Below are 20,025 nucleotides of genomic sequence, written 5' to 3' on the forward strand. Positions count from 1 at the left end.
CGAACCTTAAGATAAGATTTTTTCTGTTTAATTATATATTTTCGTACGACATCTTAGTTACAGAAGCTAATTTATATTTGGCAGGCAATCTACACACTAGGTTTTAACCAATAAATGCAACATTTTATTCCACTATCCAGTTCCTTGGTCCAATCCTCGACTCCCCTACTGAATTCCCTCCGCAATTGTGATCTGCTACTGAAAAAATCCCTAGAAATCATCGTTGCCAGTATAAACAAGACCGAGCATAATTGTTTTTTGCTTATATTTTTATTATTTTATTATATTTTTTGGAAATATCTCCTTGGATGGATTGCTTTCTATTATCTCCACATACTAATAACTGAATTTTACCCATAAACGTAAGGAAAATGGAATAAATGCGAAAAATCTTGAGTTACAGTATACGCGCAATTTTTTTTGCGCATGGGAGTACATGTGCAGTGACGGCAAGCCTCTATGTTTGTCACATGTCGGGGTCTACTGGCAGGAGCTGCACACTATCAAAGTTCCAGCTTTATCTAATGTTCTATTTATAAGGGGAAATTTTCCCCCCTCCTTAGTTTTCTGTATTATCTAATGTTCTATTTTTGTTATGCCTAAGGAAAATATTTATCGCCTTCTTAGTTTAAGATATCATATCGATATTTTGCACACGCATTCCGTACACCACTTGTAATTGTTCAGATATTTTGAGATCTGCAGGTTAATACAGGGCCGGTCAAGGAGCCTAAACTTTTGAAAAAGGGATGTTTTCAGAAAAAAATTCCTAATTTTCCTCGAATTCCCCTTTTCGGGCATATGACACAGTTTTGAAAGTTACTTTTTTTCTGAAATGAATGAAGTACGAACTAAAATCCTAGGATAAACAGTGACGACACAGTAGCTGCTTAACAAAGTCTAAAATTTAGCTTAAAAATCCCAAAAAGGTTTAAAAATAAGAGATGCATGTTTCAACGTTTCTGAAAATTTCCGTTTAAAGGAGGCAGGGGGCATAAACCATACAAATAAAAAAATAATGGAACGATGTTTGGTGGCCAACTCCTCTTAGACCGCTATACTAAATTTGATAGTTTTTAGTACACGAGTAGACCATGGCCTATATCACACCATCGACATGAGGGAGGATGTAACGTGTAAAAATAATCGAAAAACAACTGATATTTGCGTATAATTCTAGTTTTCTGGGTCGCTGAGAATACTGAAACTCCGATGCCAAATGCGTCTCCCATCGGCATGGAGGCTGGGTGGAGATAGGGAGTGATGTAAAAATAATTGAAAGCGACCGATATTTATGTCCAATCAATGTTTCCGGTATTGCTGAAATGAATAATGACACTTTTGGTAATAGCTTCATTGAAATGCATATTCGAAGGGACAAGTAGTGCAAATACTTTTCATAAACCAGTGCGAAGAACGGGCAATTCAGCTAGTTATAATGAGAATGATAAATCGCAATAGTCAAATTATATTCTTTCTTTTCATGATCCACCTATAATTCAAGCTTTATAACATAGAAAAAGTGCCTACTTATTCTAATCATCGATGTGTTTAAAGGATGGAAGAAAGTGTATACGAAAGTCTTGGTAGTTGACAATTTTATGGAAATTTTAGCAAGGCAAATTTGAAACAAGTAACTTTCTTTGGATAAGACTTTCTTTGGCTGATTATTGGCATTTATGACTTATTAACAATTTCTTGATGATCATTTGGTATTTTTTTTATATATTCAACTAGCAGCGTTCACCCCGCTTCGCTGCGGTCACCCCGGAACGCAATAAACTTTGTTACTTAGATAATTTTTACTTTTTCGCTTTCAAATTGCAGTAAATGTTATTATAGCGCCTGTCATTTATGTTAACCCGCCGAGTGACACGGTCATGCGGGTTGCATATAAATACGTTTATTTTTATACCTATGATGAACTAACAAAGTGATTTGTACGTTATGGACACTTGAATGGTCAATTGTCTCAAGACACTGGTAATTAAAAATTAAAGTGATATGATAAAAACCATCTAGGGTCCAAATCCTAATAACCCCCCAAAAATGAAAGAAATTGGTTCAGCCGTATTAGCGTGATGAGCTAACAAAGGATTTGTGCGTTCTCTTTTATATAATAGATTCTAACTAAATATATATTTCCGTATATTGACTGACACTGTAAGATGTAGGTAATATATTACTATTGTCCACGAGGTAAGAAATAAGGTGTTTAGTTTAGATTCTCGAGAGTTTTACTTGTCTCGAAACTTTCTTCTATCGTTTACTCAAGGTATGAAGTATTTGAGAACAAGGGTTTTGCATTGGCTACCTTTTGTGATCTAAGTAAGGCTTTTGACTGTGTGGAACATTATACATTGTTAAGAAAATTGGAATGCTATGGTTTTCAAGGTAAGAGTCTGAACTTTTTAAAAACATACCTTGAAGGACGTACTCAGATTGTTAGTGTTAATGGAATGAAATCTGATAGTATTCAAATAAAACATAGGGTTCCCCAAGGTTCTGTACTGGGGCCGCTATTGTTTATATTAATGATAAATGATCTACCACTAAATATCTCAGCTAAATCCTTTCTCTATGCTGATGACACAACCTTTCTAAACACTAGCAATAACACTATAGATCTAATGCAAATGAATGAGAAAATTTTTATAGAAACTAAGGAATGGTTCAAGGCAAACGGATTTCTTCTCAATGAAGATAAGACTACTCAGCAAGTATTTTTATTAAATGAATGTCCGGAAATATCAAATAATGTGAAATTTCTTGGCATTATTCTCGACAGGCAGTTAACATGGAAGGCACATGTAGAATATGTATGTGTAAAACTTTCAAGAACAAGAAGTTTAATACGAAATTTAAGAGATATTGTACCGAACAACTATATAAGATCAGCCTATTTTGCCTTTTTTCAGAGTACCTTAGAATATGGAATGTTGTTTTGGGGGACTAGTAACTACATAAATGAGGTTCTGTTACTACAAAAAAAAGGTCATCAGAATAATCAGTGGGGCATCATACAAGGAACACTATAAACCATTATTTTGTAAGTTGAAAATTATGACTGTTGTAAATTTGTATATATATATAAAGTTTTAGTTTATGTCAGATGTGAAACGTAGACAGGATATTCATTCATACAACACAAGATATGCCAAACAAGTTGATGTATCATACAGCAGGCTAACAAAAATTAAAAATAGCTATGCAATACAGGGTACAAAATTTATGAATAGGGTACCAATAGACATCCAAAAGTTACCGCTCATTCATTTTAAAAGCAAACTGTATGATTGGTTAATTACTGTACCATATTATAATATTAACGAATTTGAAGAAGATAAGAGTATATTGAAATAGGGATTAAAAAATAGTTGTAAAACTGCATTTGACGTTGTCTATTGTCTGTATACAGACTTAACGACAATAAAAATATTCTATTCTATTCTACGTGACTTTTGAAAGTAGCCTTGGTAGGATTTTTCCATTCGTAATAGGAAATTCAATACTATAATTGTAACTGTTCAATAATCAGCTTTAATTAAAAAGGAGGGGGGCTTAGAGGAATAGGGCTCACCTCTGGTGCGTAGGATGCCTGTTTCTATCCCAGCTCGTCCCAAGAGGACTATGGTAGATAAGTACCGTGAGAGTGGGTTTTCTCGAGGTTCTTTAGTTTCCCCTCGACTTCATTCCATCATTTTTGTCATTTTTTCTTATCTTTGGTTGGACCTATCTTGACTACTTGTTTTCAAATAAACAAGTGTAATACTCTTTTCAGTTAACTGGAATGGTAGTATGCGTAACCAGTGATGATCTCTTACGCTCAAGCCTTAATACTTTTTAGACTACCTGATAGTTGTCCAAATAACTGATCATTCTAAACAAAAGTTTCAGAGTGGTTCTCCTCCTTACGAGAGTTGTTTTCATAGAACTGAGAATGAATAACAAAACAGTTAGAGTTTCTATATATTTTTTAAAAAATGAACAGTTTGTCACAACACATTTGAAGACAACCATTTACGCCACGGAGAGACACCCAATTCATTTAGTTATGTTAGAACTTTTTTTTTTTTTTTCATTCTGTTTTCAAGAAAATAACTTTTATAAGGAAAGAGGGCAGTCTGAGAATTTGAATTTCTAGCAAGCTGTCGTGTGGATGTAATGTAACTTTACTTATTGAAGAAATAATCTTGGTTGAGTGCACTTCGTAGTTACGAGAAAGTAAATTCTTCGAAGTGAGTGGAACAGCTATTAATATTCTCTGTAGAAGAACCATTATGGGTACGAATCAAGAACTGAAGACTTACTATATTTCCCTCTTTTCTTCTTACCTTAGAAATAAGGAAATTATCACGACCGTCCTCCAATATACTTCCATCATTGATGTATCACTATGCGAGACTACGTAATGAGCATTTGTTGTTTTCTTATACGAGGACTTGCAGGTCGCTGTTGCAGAGTAGATGTGGTGCAAGCACCAGGCTAATAGTTACCAGATCGCCCAACTGGACAGTCCGATGTGTGGCTGATTAAAAAAGTACTTATTGGGTTGTTTCGATCTAGAAGATTTTGTACTCTCCACCGATTATTCCCTCAAGAATCGCCGAACAGGAACTTCGAAAGTTTTTCCCTAGAAGTAGTTGTGATTTGTGTGCCAACAGATAATTGTAGCCAGCCAGCACGGTGGCTGCTGTACAGTATTCATTGCTGGTGCAAGAGGAAGATCACATGTTCCGAGTGCTGACAACAGTGCTACGTGTGAGATTTCACAGCAGATGAAAAAATGGGTATACGCCGCTTAGCCTCAGCGATTTTTTTTTTTTTTCCAGTAATCAAAACTGCACGGCTTACTTTTTCATCCTTGAATGTACGACAGCCTGCTGCTTTACAATTCGAACATACAGACGGGGACGTACATTGTGTTGGATCATGTGCTGCGTCGGAACAATTCCCACAGATGGGAGAGGCACTACATGATGTAGCTGAATGGCTACAATGTATGGTCTCGTCATTTTAAACAGCGTAAAGGAAGAGAAATGTATGGTCTCATCTTAAAGCATTAATATGCTACAGTAAAATTGGCAGATATATGTAGGATGCCAAACTTAATGATACTGGAATCTGTCGACTGTAGCTTGACACTTGCGGGCGTGGATTTGTTTAAAGTCTACAAAATGCTGCTACAGCAGTTCATCCCTGACCACTGCTTCCAACAGGGTTTGAAGGTCAAACAACTTATATATTCATTCACTTCATGGTGTGCTTCAACTTGTATTGAGACTGCCCAACGTGGTGCATTTGAGCAGGAACTTTGAATCTGTCACTTACTGTCTGTATAAGATGATTCCATCTCTAAGTTTACGAATATGCCCCGGTGAAAAAGTTTTAGTGGCAATATGTTACAAATATCTAGGTACTATTCAAACTAAAGTCTTTTTTCCTTTGCATTTTTAATAACTAAATATCACGGGACATGTTCCTCGATCTTTTCTTTAAATTAGGATTTGTACCTTCAATTGGGTTTGATGATGTACCATGTGAAAATATCCATAATATCTTCCTCTTTTCCGTCATTGTCCTGCAGGACAAACGAGGTGGGAAGAACTATCTATCCTCCTCAGGAAGCTGAGCCATGATTCCAGACCCAATGTGCGAGGAGCCAACGTTAATCCTATCCGCGACTGCTAGGTACTTCTCAGGAGACCGTCAGACCAGCTCATGGTAGAGACCAGCCTCTGGAGGTCCAACAAGCCGCACTCCTAGCTCTCCCTTTTAGGGCATCACTCCAACTACAGCTAAAGACTAACAGCTTCACTTTGCTGTCACAAGACACCACAACAAACACAATCAGATCCAAGACTCATTACCAGTTATAAATAATTAAATAATAGAAACCCGGCCCATAAGCCAAATCTAAGTCGATAAATCGGCCAAGTCATAACAAAATCGGGCGGGCTTCATCCAAGGCATCACAGCGATCATCCGGAACAAAGGATGATGAGCCCCCAACCTGGAGAACCACTAGTTACTACAGTTCCAAAGAACTTTGCGATCGGGTCACCGTATTTCCTACTGGCTTCTAGAAGTCTGGTTTCTCTCCACTCACCTTTTCTCCCATTCCTCATACATGAAATTCCATTGGTATTCAACTGGGTCGAGATCAGGAACAGCTGAGTAGTCTTTGCGAATGGATATTGGATGTTCTTGTAGCCACACCTGGGTATGTCTGGACGTATGCATACCACTGTTGTAGTGCATGAAAACTACTCGTGGTCTGGAAAATCTGCATGAAAGGATGGTGGGAAATGTACTCTAGGCTCGCCCCAGTATTGGAAGCAGTTCTCCTAGACCAGTGGCTGTTATGTAGTCCCGCAAGTGTGTCTTAAACCGTCGAGTATGTCCCTACCTCTGGTACATGTTCATATATGCACCCCTCCTGATCAATAGAGGATGAGTTCATTTCATCGATCGGACAGGAATACCTTCTCATTATCCCATAGAGATCCCAGTATGCCTGTGGAAGTTCAAACTTCCGCTGTGACTGTTTTAATTGCCTCGCCTTGTGCGACTCTGAGAACTCTTTGTTGCAGGACAATAGTTCCTCAGTAAAACATTCCTCATTTTGAGATTTAAAAAAAAAAAAATAAATAAATAAATAAATAAATAAATAAATAAATAGAAGTATATAGTTAACGGATCATCTCCAAGTTCAAGAACAATATAGGAGAGTGAAAACGTTTTAAATAGAAGTGACAACATGTTTTGTTTGTAACACGGATGATTTTAAAAAAGTGAAAACGAAAACAATCCTAATTCCAACTTTCAGTTCCGTGAAAGGTAGAAATGAAAGTACTATAAAAACCTTAGACAATTTAGTCAAAGTGTGCAAAGATCTATCAACCACACGCCTCCTAGTAACCACTATTGCTTCCTCGAGACAGGATCAGTGACTTTGGAAAAGTGTTGTGCAGCTTTTGATTACAATGGACGTTAAAACATTCTAAGTACGCTCTCAAAAACTCTGTTAGTAACTTTAGTGAAAACCACACAAGACAGTCCTAACGTGTAAACGAGAATGTGAACCTCTCAAGATATCATGATACTATTAGTCATTTTATAGGGACTTTGGTGATGGTTATGTTTATATTTACTTTGTTATATATAACAAATTAGTTTTTTTATATCATGCCTATGAAAATAAGTTTCTAGATCTATACTACCTCTCTCTCCCAATCTCCCTCATTCAATCAATCTTAGTCAAACTCAATCATTCAATCATATTATTTATTATTTCTTATCAGGAAGGCTGCCTTCAGTCTTTGCCGCATGTTCGTGGGATCAGCCTTATTTCCGAAAAACGGATCTATAATATATTAGATTGTTCCTAACTCTATCAGAGCTTTATCCTGAGACGTTAAGTTATTTCCATAGATCTATCAGCTGAGGAAAAATTAATTCCATCGTCCTATGCCGATCTAAACCATTCTGAACAGTTCGTCGGTCGTAATAAACTGCTCTAGTGATATGAGATTAATTCTGATTTTGTAACGCACTGTCCACAATTCCACCAGGCGGCCTATGTTGCATCGCTTACCAGAATGAAGGTTTTGGACGGTAAGCTGCAAATATTATGCATTACGTTACTGCACATGATTCTTGGCAATAGGCTGTGTATCCCCCCCTTCTTTTTCTACTAAGTAATCACTTCTGTTTCCATGATCATACAAACTCCATTTTCATAGTCAACGACAATGGCATTTCTATCCCTTTAAAATAAATAAATAAATAAATAAATATTAAAAAAAAAAAACTTACGAAAAATCGTGAACACAAAAGTTAAAAATAAATAAAAACGCCGAGTTAGTTCGAACTATGGTCCTTATGATTTGTAGTTTGCTGCCTTAACCATTAAACTACGATACTTTGCCTTGAATACGTTGTCATTTATGCTGTTAGAACTGAATTATCTGTCTCCACTTCGACTGTTCTATATTTTTTCCTTTGTTTTATAGATTCTTTCGTATTTCTATTTATGTTGCCACTGATCTACACTACGCATTATTTCAATTTACAACTCCTGCCTTCTTCCATAATGTATTCCAGGTTTTTATTTTCTCTTCCCACAAAACTATAGCTTTGATTAATTTTCATTCTTCACACTGGTTGGTGCAAGAATGCCAAACTCGCAAACAGGCGTACTACCTGCCAAAACTAAATATAAATGTATTTTAAAATGTGTACAATATTTTTATCTTTGAACTTCCTTTTTTATTAATTTTCTTTAACGTATACTACACCATTACATAAACATTTATGAAGTGTTACCCTAAAGGGCAGAAAATATGAATACTAGCGGATTTAAATTTAACTACAGGGTGTCCAGGGAGTCTCACAACCAGAACTTGAACCTCAGAACTTTTCAGGCCATAAGTGTGAATGAAATGAAATTGCCACAACGGAACGTTCAATCAATAAATCAATAAATAAATAAATAAAAATAATCACAACTGAACAAATGAGAATTTTAATGGGTGGGCTGGGTTAGAATGTTCTAAAGCTAGAAATCTGATACTGGCACCAAGTGCAGACATCCCGCGACCTTAATAACTATGCCAAAAAAATCCAGTAATATGGTGTAATATCAAAACACTGATGGTAGCAGATGGTATTAACACGTACTTTTCAACCAATTATGCTACGGATAGACTGTTACAAACAAGAACCTTGCCCATCATTGAGCACAAGTAATGAAATACCCACCTCTGGCAACCCTAATCTGACTTCTCTGCAATGAACATTTTCCAAAGGCTTACAAGAATTGTTGAAAATATTCTGTCTTGTTCGAAACAAAAATTTACATCTTTCACCATATTTTTGAATATCTTACGCAATACTATCATGAGCATCAGCTGCCCCCCTTCTTCGTATGTTCGTACAGAGATTGCCCAAAGTTCTTACACCTTGGTTATTTCCGTGGGATCGAGGGAGCCACAGATCTTTCGAAATATGGTCAGTGATGAATTTCGGAAACACTGAGAAAAGTTTCATTCGACATGTGACATATCGCCAGTCCTCTTAAAACTACTAACAATATCGCTAGTCTATCCAGTAACGGAATAAATTAGGTAATGAAATCACGGTACATTGTCATCCAATCCTGCATTATTAAAAATAATAATAATAATAATAATAATAATAATAATAATAAAAAAATGTACAATGATGCAGCACCTGGAAATTTTGCGCGTGAACTTCCTGCTTGGGCAATACATTCGGATTGTCACAACACCAACGACGTGTATTTTGGCTATTCGTGTATACATTAAAATCAAACCAAACCTCATCCATTGAAACTGTATTATCCAATATTTCTACTCTATCATTAATGAGCGTTTTAAACCAGTGGCAATAGTTCATTACTGCTTGTTTGTTCAAATCTTTCAGTTCCTGTACATCCTACAGATTTTAATGAAGTTACAAGACGTGAACAGCTTTACGAGCTGTTTTCTTTAAACGTAACTGCAACATCTCTATTCGACTGTCTACAACTTCCTGTATGACAAGCGACTGCCGCACTAACAGTTTTGCGAAGCTGTTACTTCATTAGGTTGACAATCGTTACTTTATTAGGTGACCTGCCATTAGGAAATCTTATCCTCATTTATTCCTGGACAACTGCATACTACACGAATTATGTTTTACATTAGATACTCTTTTAGATGACTTTTTGCCGAAAACAACATGAACATATCAGCATGCTCAACCACTGGTCTCAAACGACACACTAAATGCGGATTCTCACCTTGGATGTCCTTTCCCAAGTCAGGTCTTCAGGGTGGCAAGGTTAGGTAGATCTTTTCCTCAAGGATTTTCACGTTTCTTGCTCACAGCAGTCTATCTGTAGCATACTTGGTGGCCAGCTACATGTGTTGATATCCTTTGATATCGTCAGTGTTCCATATAACGTCATAATGCGCACTAAAATAATTGTTTCTTACGGCACGTCATTATTACGGCCGTTAGATGTCTAGTTGGTTCCAATGTGTCGTTCTTGTTTTAGAATGATACATTCTCTTCCACGTTAATTAATGCTATGGCCTATGGAACCCGCAGGTTCAATGCCGCGTTCACAAAAGCTCTCCACTGACTTCTATCCTGGCTAACTGGATCCAGTTTCTACTTTGTATTCCCATTTCTGCGAGATCCATCTTAACATTATTCTCTCATCTGCGCCTAGGTCTTCCTAATGGTCGTTTTCCGATTTGTCTTCCAGTCAAGACTTTGAAAGAGTTTCTACTTTCTGTCATCCTACCTACATGTCCTGCCCACCTGAGCCTCCTAGACTCGATGACCCTAACAAACCGTATTTATTTTGTAGTTCCTCGTTATGAAGTTTCCACCTTTCCCCATTCCCGTTTCTCTTGGGTGCAAATATTCGCATCAGGATCTTATTCTCAAATATTTTCAGTCTATGTACTTCCCTCAGAGTAAGCGACCATGTTTCGCAACCATACAAAACAGGCATGATTATCGTTTTATATATTTAAATTTCAAATTTCTCGACAGAATATGTGACAAGAGATTTTGAACAAAATAACAACACGAATTCCCTGCTTTTAATCGACATTTAATTTCTTCATGAATATGATTTTCGTCTGTTTTAATATTGATCCTAGATATTTGGAACTATCCACTTTATCAAAGTATTATTTAATATTTTAACGCATCCATAATTTGCTGTATTACGGTCCCGACGCACTTGCATGTGTTTAGTTTTCTCTGCATTTACTTCTAAACCCGAGTCAATGCAAGCGTTTAATAGGACCTCTGCATTTCTTTCTTTTGTTCTCCTGTCATCCCCTATTTTACATCATCAGCATACGCCATAACCAGGTGAATACCGTTGAACTCTAGGCCCTGGTTGCTATCTTTGATTTTCCTTATAGCGTATTCCAGGACAAAGTTGAATAATAATGGCGACAACGTATCTCCTTGTTTCAGGCCATTCTCGACGTGAAAGCTCGTGGACAAAAATTCTCCTACCCGGACTTCACTTTAGGATTCATGTAAACATACCTTGATTAATCTAATTAGCTTTTTCGGTATTCCAAATTTTGTAAGGACGTTTACAATGTTTCTCTCCTAACCAAGTCGTATGCCTTTCTAAAATCAATAAATAGTTGATGTACGGGGTATTGTATTCCCACTTCTTTTTGAGTATTTGGCGAATGGTAAATATTTGGTCTATGGCTGATCGATTTCGTCTAAATCCACACTGATAATCTCCAATAATTTCATCTGCGTATGGGGTCAATGTTGCTAATAGAATGTTTGACAGGATTTTATAAGATGTTAACGGAAGAGAAATGCCTGGATAATTATTATATCAGTTTTGTCGCCTTTTTTGTGAATTGGAACCATGATTGATTCTTTTCACTCTTGTGGTAATTCTTCCTTGTTCCAGATAAGGGCAATGAGTGTGTGTATCTTGTTCCATAATTTTTCGCCCCCAGCTAAAATTAAAACAGCAGGAATTTCGTCTACACCCGGAGATTTGTGTTTCTTTAATTTCTTTATAGCGTTTTCGTTGTGAATCTCCCTTTCTCCACGCATACTAGTTTTTGGGTGTGGGTTAAATCGTCAACGAAATCTTTCCATTTACTTAAGATGCTATCTGTATCCGTTAGAACTGTTCCGTCAGCTTTCTTCAATATATAAGCACGAGGTTGATAGCCTTTCTTAAATTCATTGATCCCCTTATAAATGTTCAGAATGGTTTTTATTTTTACTATTAATCTTCCAGTTCCTTAATTTTAGCTTAAAAAAAATCGCATTTCTTCTAAAAGTTTTGGAAGTTTCCCGTTTGATATCTATGAAATTTTGTGTAGTTATTTCATTCGGATTTTGTAGCCAACGTAATTAATCAATAAAATTCCTGCTTGTTGACAAACAATCTCATACATGCCTTCTATACGTGATTTTCACATTTCGATGATGATAATAATAATAATAATAATAATAATAATAATAACTAAAAATCACCACCTTCGTGTGTACACTCATGTCCAAAATGATTGTCGCATATCTATAACTGTCTTCTTTAAGAACTTAACTGATTTGTATTTAAATCTTACTCTTGGAGAAAATGGTTAATATTATAAATTTTAATTAAACCGTATAAAAAAATCTTAAGAATATAATTTGATAATGGTTTTGCAGAGTACTTTTAATACTTATACTGTGTGTATAATCGAGAAATATACACTTGTTGTAAATTTCATAGGAAAAGAATTATAAATACGAAAATTAGAATGAGTAAAACAAAATGTTGCTAAATGGACAAGAAAGTTTTATTTTCGTTTTTCTCTTTTTTTTAACTGCTCTTTTGACATGAAATTTGCCACATACATGTCTTTACTGATTATACACATACTAACGTTATAAGAAATATCGCGTGAATTCAAATTATCAAATTATATTTCTAGGACAACGCATTTATAGACATGCTACAATTTTGGAGATAAGTGTACCTGACACTCATGAGAATGAATGTAGAACCACTCGCCATGGTTCATGTTCCAAAAATATTTACACGTAAGGGCTCCCCTGAGTGACAGTTCCATTTTATACGCACTTTCGGCTCAAAAGTTCTGATGCTTGGAAGTTCAGGTTGTGCGATTTTCTGGACACCCTATATCATGATTTTTATGGGTAGGGCAGGAAGTAAGAATTATATATCTCCGTTCTATCTGGCTTTTTCGTTACCAGATCTAACATTCCACTACATTAGACTGGATGTCGGAGTCTAATGTATGTCGAAAGCGTAAGACTTTTGTCGCGGAATGTATTCATATAATCCACTACACTATATATACTGTTTTCAGGTACTACTACCGTAGAAGTGCTATAACTTAGAAGTGGAGGGTGATAGGGAAATCAGTAATTTGGAAGCTGCATGTAATAAAAGCATAGTTTCTGACATCTGCTACGAAATTTAGACAGTTTCACAACTTCCATAAAGAGAATACAAAACAGTCCTACCTCAGCACGAAGCTGTGTTCACAGCTATTTCAAAGTAACAGCGACTTGGAAGCATATTTTAGAATGTTAACATAGTCGAATATACATAGTAGTAAATTTACTGAAACAAAAATTAAAAACTGCATCGCACGTATGAACAAATTACACACTGCAGCTTATTAACTACTTGCTACATTGAAATTCAAGAAGTAACACAGAGTAGATTGGAAATAGGACCTAAATACCGATCTCAAGACTGGAAACTACGTGGCTGGTCTGTAAAAGGATAAGCAATGTACTGGTTACGGCTATCCAGAAACACAGATTGATACCTGGCCTAGTAGCAGCATTTTCATCACTAAATATCATTGAATTCACACCTATAAATTTTATGTATTTCTTTATAATAAAAAAAAGTTCCTCTATATATATTTCCTGCATGTACACTTTTACTGTGCCAACTTGCTCAAGAAATCCGCCATACGGCATATAATTAGATTCTCACATATCTTGAGTTTACAACTTGATAACATTAGAAAATAAGTACACTCCAATAAGTTTCAAGTTGTATCTATATACGGAGATAATGTTTTCTGGAATAAGTTATCTCAGTCAATAAATGAAAAAAGTATATTTCATACAAATTAACCAGTATTTCACTTATTACCACATGAGTTTTTTCTTAAACTGTAACACAATGGAACAACATCCTGGTTTCAAGGATGCATGTGCATGATCCCAGTAGGGTGCGCGACCTGCAGATGCATGACCTGTCGTTTTGTAACTAGTAGATCAATTTCAAAAAGGTGAATATTGACTGACCTTCAGATATTACCAATAAACTGAAAAACAAATTCCTATATTCAACATTGTGAAACGTTTGATATATGGCTTAACCTGTTATACAGACCTTTTGGCCATCAACTCTGCATAATAGTTGATCTGCCAGTGCTGCGCCAGGAGTAATATAGAAGACAATGGTGTCCTCCGCTTGCGAAGTCCAATGCAAAACAACTTCAGCAAAGTAACTACCTATCTCTTACATGTTTGGGTCTCTCAGGTCGGCAAACAGTTTGTCACATCACAAGATGTTAAATCCTGTTACTCAACATGTTATTAGAATATCTGAGACGTTAACTTGAAATTACAACAGCTAAACAGATGTGATTTTCTATTACCTCCTTCCTATGCTTTCAGTGAAAGTAATTATTCTATTATGAAATACTTGTGAAAAACTACTTTTTCCTCTAAGCATGTAAGAGCTATAAGTGAGAATGAATAATTTATTTCTAATTCAGATACTTAATATCAAGTCTCTTAAACTATGAATTTAAAAAATGCAAAATTAGATGCTACCTTGATAGTGAGTCTCAGTTGCAGAGTAAGTTGCTGCTGCTGATGGTTGCTGATAGTACGTCTTTGAGCCATCATATGCTGTCTGTGCAGATCGTCCGTATCCATAATCATATGTTGTGCCCGAAGCCGCACTCCCAGCACCTACTCCAGGGGAAAATGTCTTTCAGCAATGTGCAATGAATAAAATATATTAAGAACATATAGCCTAATGCATCACTAACATACGAACCTGAACCTAGTACTACTATATAAATTATGTATGGTAGAAATTATTGCATGATAGTGCACAGATTCAGGTTATTAGAACTAAGCGCTACATTAAGAATAAAAGAAAAGCAGATTCGAAATTGTTTCCCCTGGGTACAACAAGAAATTTGAGCAGCAACTCCACTTAAATTTATAAATGAAATTTCAGAAAAATTCACTAATTCCATAATACAGATTAGAATATAACCTGAATAAAATTAATGCTTAAGTTTTTCTCTCGTGAAAACACTGCTCATAAATAAGAACAGCAGTTTAAATAATCAACTTTTAAAATTAACATTTTCTTAATATGAACTACATATGTCTCAAACTCTAGACAAATATATATTATCAGATAATGAAGTCTATAAATACTAAGTAAAACACACAATCTAAACGCACAAATAACAGTTCTATGATACTAAAATATGAATAATAAAGTGTGCTTTTAAACAGCACAGCATAAACTATTTGAAAAAAAAATGAAATTACTTATCTAGTGACTAGTTGTCACGCACTGACAGAAAAACTTATAAAAGGTACGAGCCATCGCACTAAACTTTCTAGCTCCAATTCCAAACTAAATCATGTTGTGCTGCAGTTATTAACGAAACATGCTCTTATGAAATACAAACAACCCAAAATATAAACTACCCATTGTAGATTTTTTTCCATAAGAAAATGACCTATGCAATACGTTTGTGTTATTAATGAAATATCTATATATACAGAAGGCTCTTTCAGCTTTATGGTAGTGAAGTACAGACCCGTGCCCTAGGGCGTAAAACTCCGTTTCCACCAGCGATCATGTTCGATGTGAGAGCCCCATTGGTGAACGATTGCACGGCATCATAGTTTCTACTGAAGGAGACCTCTATTGAGACTGCCTGATCCAATTTCGCCCACTCCTTGCACACTTTCCAAAGGCCACCAAGTGTAGTCGGACGACTCTTATTGATGTTCCGTTTGAGGAGGCCGAAAGCACAGAAGTCCATAGGGGATGCATCTGGTGACTTGACGGGGATGTCTCGAAATGGGATAGCCTTTACACATGTCTCCTGTTCCATACGTGCCATGTAGGCCACTGTCCGTTTGGCAGTATGGCTGCTGGCCTTGTCCTGGTGGATGAACACTGTCAGTCATTGCCATACAAAGCCGGGGCATGTTGGCGATAGATGGGTTCCAGTACATGCTCGATATAATACGCTGCATTCACCTTGACATTTGATGACACCCGGTGTATCGGAAGCTTTCCTTTTGTACAGAAACCAGTCACTACCATAAATCCCTTTGGAAAACTCTCCTTGCAGGAGCGAACCCACTTTGCATGATCGGTTCCATCACTGCGGTGATAGTAAACTGCACGCATCTGCTGGGATCCTGTCAAATAGACCCATGCTTCATCTAAGGTGATAACATAACGCCATTTGTTACCTGCCAGGTAACCTTCATACAGCCTTTTGCATGCCACCCGCCGTTCTGCGATGTGCGTTTGCTTCAGAACATGGACCCGCCGCTTGTGTGCACTTCTGAGTCCCAACTTGTTGCGTATGATTCGGTGTACAGTTGCAGTTGACCGTCCAACAGGCCTCGCTATGTCACGTTGGGTGGGTGGATTCTCCTGGATCACAAACCGGCGGACCTTAGCAATGACGTCTTGACTGCGTTGTGGAGCCAGTTGCTTCTTTTGCCCCTTTTGACGACGTATGACAATGCTTTGCTCTGGGTTTGCATTGCGATGGAAGGCTGCATTAATTCCCTTATCAGACACTGTGAAACATTTTTTCTTGCACTGTGTTATTCTGCTATAGCTGTAGCCTATATCAGAAAGTGCTACGATGTAGCCCTCCCAAAAAAGATGGATTTTCGGTGGCATTCTTCTCACACCTCTGCACGGTTTGTACAAAAGTGTCTGGCTACTCCGTACCGCGTGCGTCACGTTGCTGACGCTAAACTAGCGCCTCTGGTGGCGACTGCAAATTGCTACCATAAGATTGAAATAGCCTTCTGTAATTTCCATAATCAAATGGCCGCTAAGCTGTTCTAGTGATTTTTAAATAAATAAAATAAATAAAAATAACAAAACTGAGGAACTTGTACAGAAGGTCGGTCCACATTCATGGAAACGAAGCGGATCGTCTGCCAGGGGCACTAGAATCGCAGAAAGTAAGCACAGCAGAGCAATCACCAGTTGTGTGAAGAGTTCGGTAGCAGCAAGTTAAGTGCTCCGAGTGTAAAATGCCTCCAAAAGTAACCCCTTTCTGGAAGGGGTACATCACCGCTCTTTCCGACATCGGATACAGCTACAGTGCAATTGTGAGTGTTCGTTCAAGGGTTTCACCACTTCCAAGAAGAGTATTGTCAATGTACTTAAACGGAACAAAAATGCACAACCAGAGGACTCGGGTGTGCTCACAGTGGCACGAAAACAACACCCCCGTCCCAAACGTACAATGAATGAGGTTCGACAAGTGCAGAAGTTGGTGATCCAGGAGAATCCGCCGCCACAAAGACATTGCCAAGAGTGTTAGAAGATCCAAATCAACTGTGCAGAGGATAATCAGCCAGGATTTACGCCTGTAAGTGGAGCATAAGCCACGTGTTCACACACTCACAGCCAAACACATCCGGGAATACAGGGTCCATTGCAAACGGCTCTATGAACGATATTTAGTGGGTGACAAATGGAAATATGTGATTACGTTCGACGAGGCCTGGATCTATTTGTCAAACTTCAAGCGGGTTCGAGCCATTTACTATCATCCCAAGGATGCCAAGGACCATGCTAATTGTGTCAGTACGTGCCGCGAAAGTTTTCCCCTTGACTTCATGGTGGTTGCAGGTTTTTGCCATAAAGGGAAACTTCCCCTGCATAGAGTTGCATGAAATGTGAATATTAACGCAGCAAACTATCAACAACACCTTCTGGAGCCATTATACCGGCAGCATATTCTGTCGTATGGTGCTGAGGTGTCGAAAGTTTTCATTCATCAAGACAAAGCAGCCAGCCACACGGCTCGAACAACTAGCATATATAGCCCGCAAAGCACGTGAAACTGGAATCCATGCTATTCCATATTCAGACATCCCTGTCAAGTCTCCTGATGCTGCACCAATGGACTTTTGTGCTTTCGGGTGTTTGAAGCGAGCGATTTCCTTACGTCGCCCACGCACATTTACTGGCTTATGGAAAGTGTGCGAGGAGGAGTGGTCCAAACTTTATCAAATTTCTCTGAAGAGAAGCTTACTCCAACGGAAACTTCGGTGTCGCTCTATAGTTTAAAGTCAGGGTCGTCGTATCAAGCACAACCACTGGTGGAAATACAGCTTTACGTCCTAGCGAGGGGAAACAAAACTGTTCCCATAAATGTGAACCAACCTTATGTATTTCACAGAACTGTCAAACAACTCACCCCAAACAGTAAACTACTACTTCTGGATATTTTCAAGGAAGTTATTTAAGCGACATTATAAGAATATTAATGAAATACTTATTTATGAAATACGATCAAAATCGCCTGAGTCGTTTTCGAGATAGTAGTCTGAAAAGAATCTTACCCGAAAAGTAAACTACTACTTGTATACTTCTTCGTAGAGTAATTTACGCAACATTATAGAGTTAATAATTAAATATTTATTTATCAAATATAAATATGTGAGTAGGGAGAAAATCGTACAAAAAAGAAAAAAAAAACTCATTCAAGAATAAACTACTATTCATATATTTGGTCAGAATGAATAAGTCATGGCATATTGTCAGGTTATTAATTATTTACTTATGAACGAAATTGGCTGAGTCGCCGTGTGAACGGGTTTCCTTGGGCTTCTTCCGTTTCCTCCAACTTCCTTCATTCCATCATTTCATTCATTTCTCATCACAGTCTCCTTCCGCCTAGCCGGCATACCGTAGGACGTAAAACTTGAAAAGATCTCATTTCATTTTCGACTGAGTAGTCTGAGAAAATTGTAGGAAGAAAACTTTCAGGACATATCAGTAATGCCATATTGTCAGGTTATTACAGAAATATTTCTGAAATAGGAACAAAAATCGCCTGTAGTTTGAGAAAGTCGTCCTAAAAATATTCTTCTCCGTGAAAAACTACCACTCGCACATTTTCTTCAGGACATACGAGTTATGCCATATTGTCAGGCAGTAATGGAGTATTTATTTACGACATTTGAACAAAATCGCTTGAGTAATTTGAGAAAATCGTCCGAAAGAAACTTCTCCCAAAAGTGAACTACCCCTTTTCGAGTTTTCACAGAAAATCTGCAATTTTCTCAAACTGTTCTAAGATTGTTTATATTTTACATTTTTTTTTTTTTTCAATACCTCTATACTGGTAAAATTAAGGGTATGAATCGACTCAGCTTACCTAGAGTAGGTTCCACCTTTTCCTTGAACACTATTCAGAAAGGAGGTAGTTCAAATTCAGCATTTTTGATTTCAACGTTTATCGCCATAAAACAGAAACGGTAATAGAGAAAAACTGTTTTTCACAACCGATACAGAGTCACAAGAATATGTATTATTACAATCGCAACACTATATCGAAAACTAAAATGCTTGAATTTGCTACTAATTCTGGTTTTAATACTCATTTTTATAGAGCAAAAACTGTAAGAGATTATTATCGACATTTTTCCTTCCTTTTGCGATCCATTCAGCGTCCTAAGGATAAGTTCCACCTCTTCCCTTAACCCTCTATTCAAACCGGAAGTGATTGAAACGAATGGCTTTTGGATATGAATTCAGTGACCAAAGAACAGGTTTTATCTTTTGTCTTATACTCTACTGCAACCAGCAGTTATACTACTTAAAGTTGAAGAGTACTGAATTCGAATAGTTTGGAAGTCAATCGTAGTGTCACACTGTGAAACAAAACTCATTGTATTACTGTATTTTTCGGTAACTGCCAGCTCGATCTGAACAAAATTCGGTAAGCAAGTAGCCCACCATGTACGGAACAAAGATCGCTAAATTTGATGGCTAAGCTTCGCAAATAACAGGCTCGGCTTGGTTCGCCTCACCTTGTATGTGGTATTTTATTTCTCCATAACTATTGCTGACATGAAATTTGGTTGGCAACTAGCCCATCTTCTAAGTCATGCCTGGCTAGCTAATCTTCCTGTAGAGAATAATCTCTCGTAAGTTCATAGCTACCAATCATCAACAAAAGGCAAAGTTAAGCAGGAGTACCGAGATCGGTGAATTTTCATAGATGTGACCACGGCATAAAAACGTATGATTGCACAATAACTTTTTGTTTGTTGGAGACCTAGGACGACTTCCCCTAATGGGAGCCAACCCTGAACCCAACTGACAGGGCACCAAAACTATCACCAATAAACTTAGGAACTCCGAAACTATGGATTCGACACTAATATTGCTCATTTGCG

At 37.2% G+C, this 20,025-nt stretch overlaps 1 protein-coding gene across 7 annotated transcripts in view; it reads right to left on the reverse strand.

Moving 5' to 3' along the window:
* Window positions 1–20,025, reverse strand: part of Zn72D (Zinc-finger protein 72D) — a 396,471-nt gene that overhangs the window by 264,293 nt on the left and 112,153 nt on the right. For 5 of the 7 annotated variants that reach the window (XM_081733834.1, XM_081733837.1, XM_081733835.1 and 2 more), the window contains exon 3: window positions 14,380–14,523. The exons of 1 other annotated variant lie outside the window; for it this stretch is intronic. In XM_081733834.1, the coding sequence (XP_081589960.1) occupies window positions 14,380–14,523 (144 nt within the window). The remainder of the gene's footprint in view (window positions 1–14,379; window positions 14,524–20,025) is intronic. One more of the 7 variants, XM_081733832.1, reaches the window with a different exon arrangement.

Source organism: Thermobia domestica, chromosome 12 (assembly GCF_964235325.1).
Source record: "Thermobia domestica chromosome 12, izTheDome1.hap1.1, whole genome shotgun sequence".
Taxonomy (NCBI): domain Eukaryota; kingdom Metazoa; phylum Arthropoda; class Insecta; order Zygentoma; family Lepismatidae; genus Thermobia; species Thermobia domestica.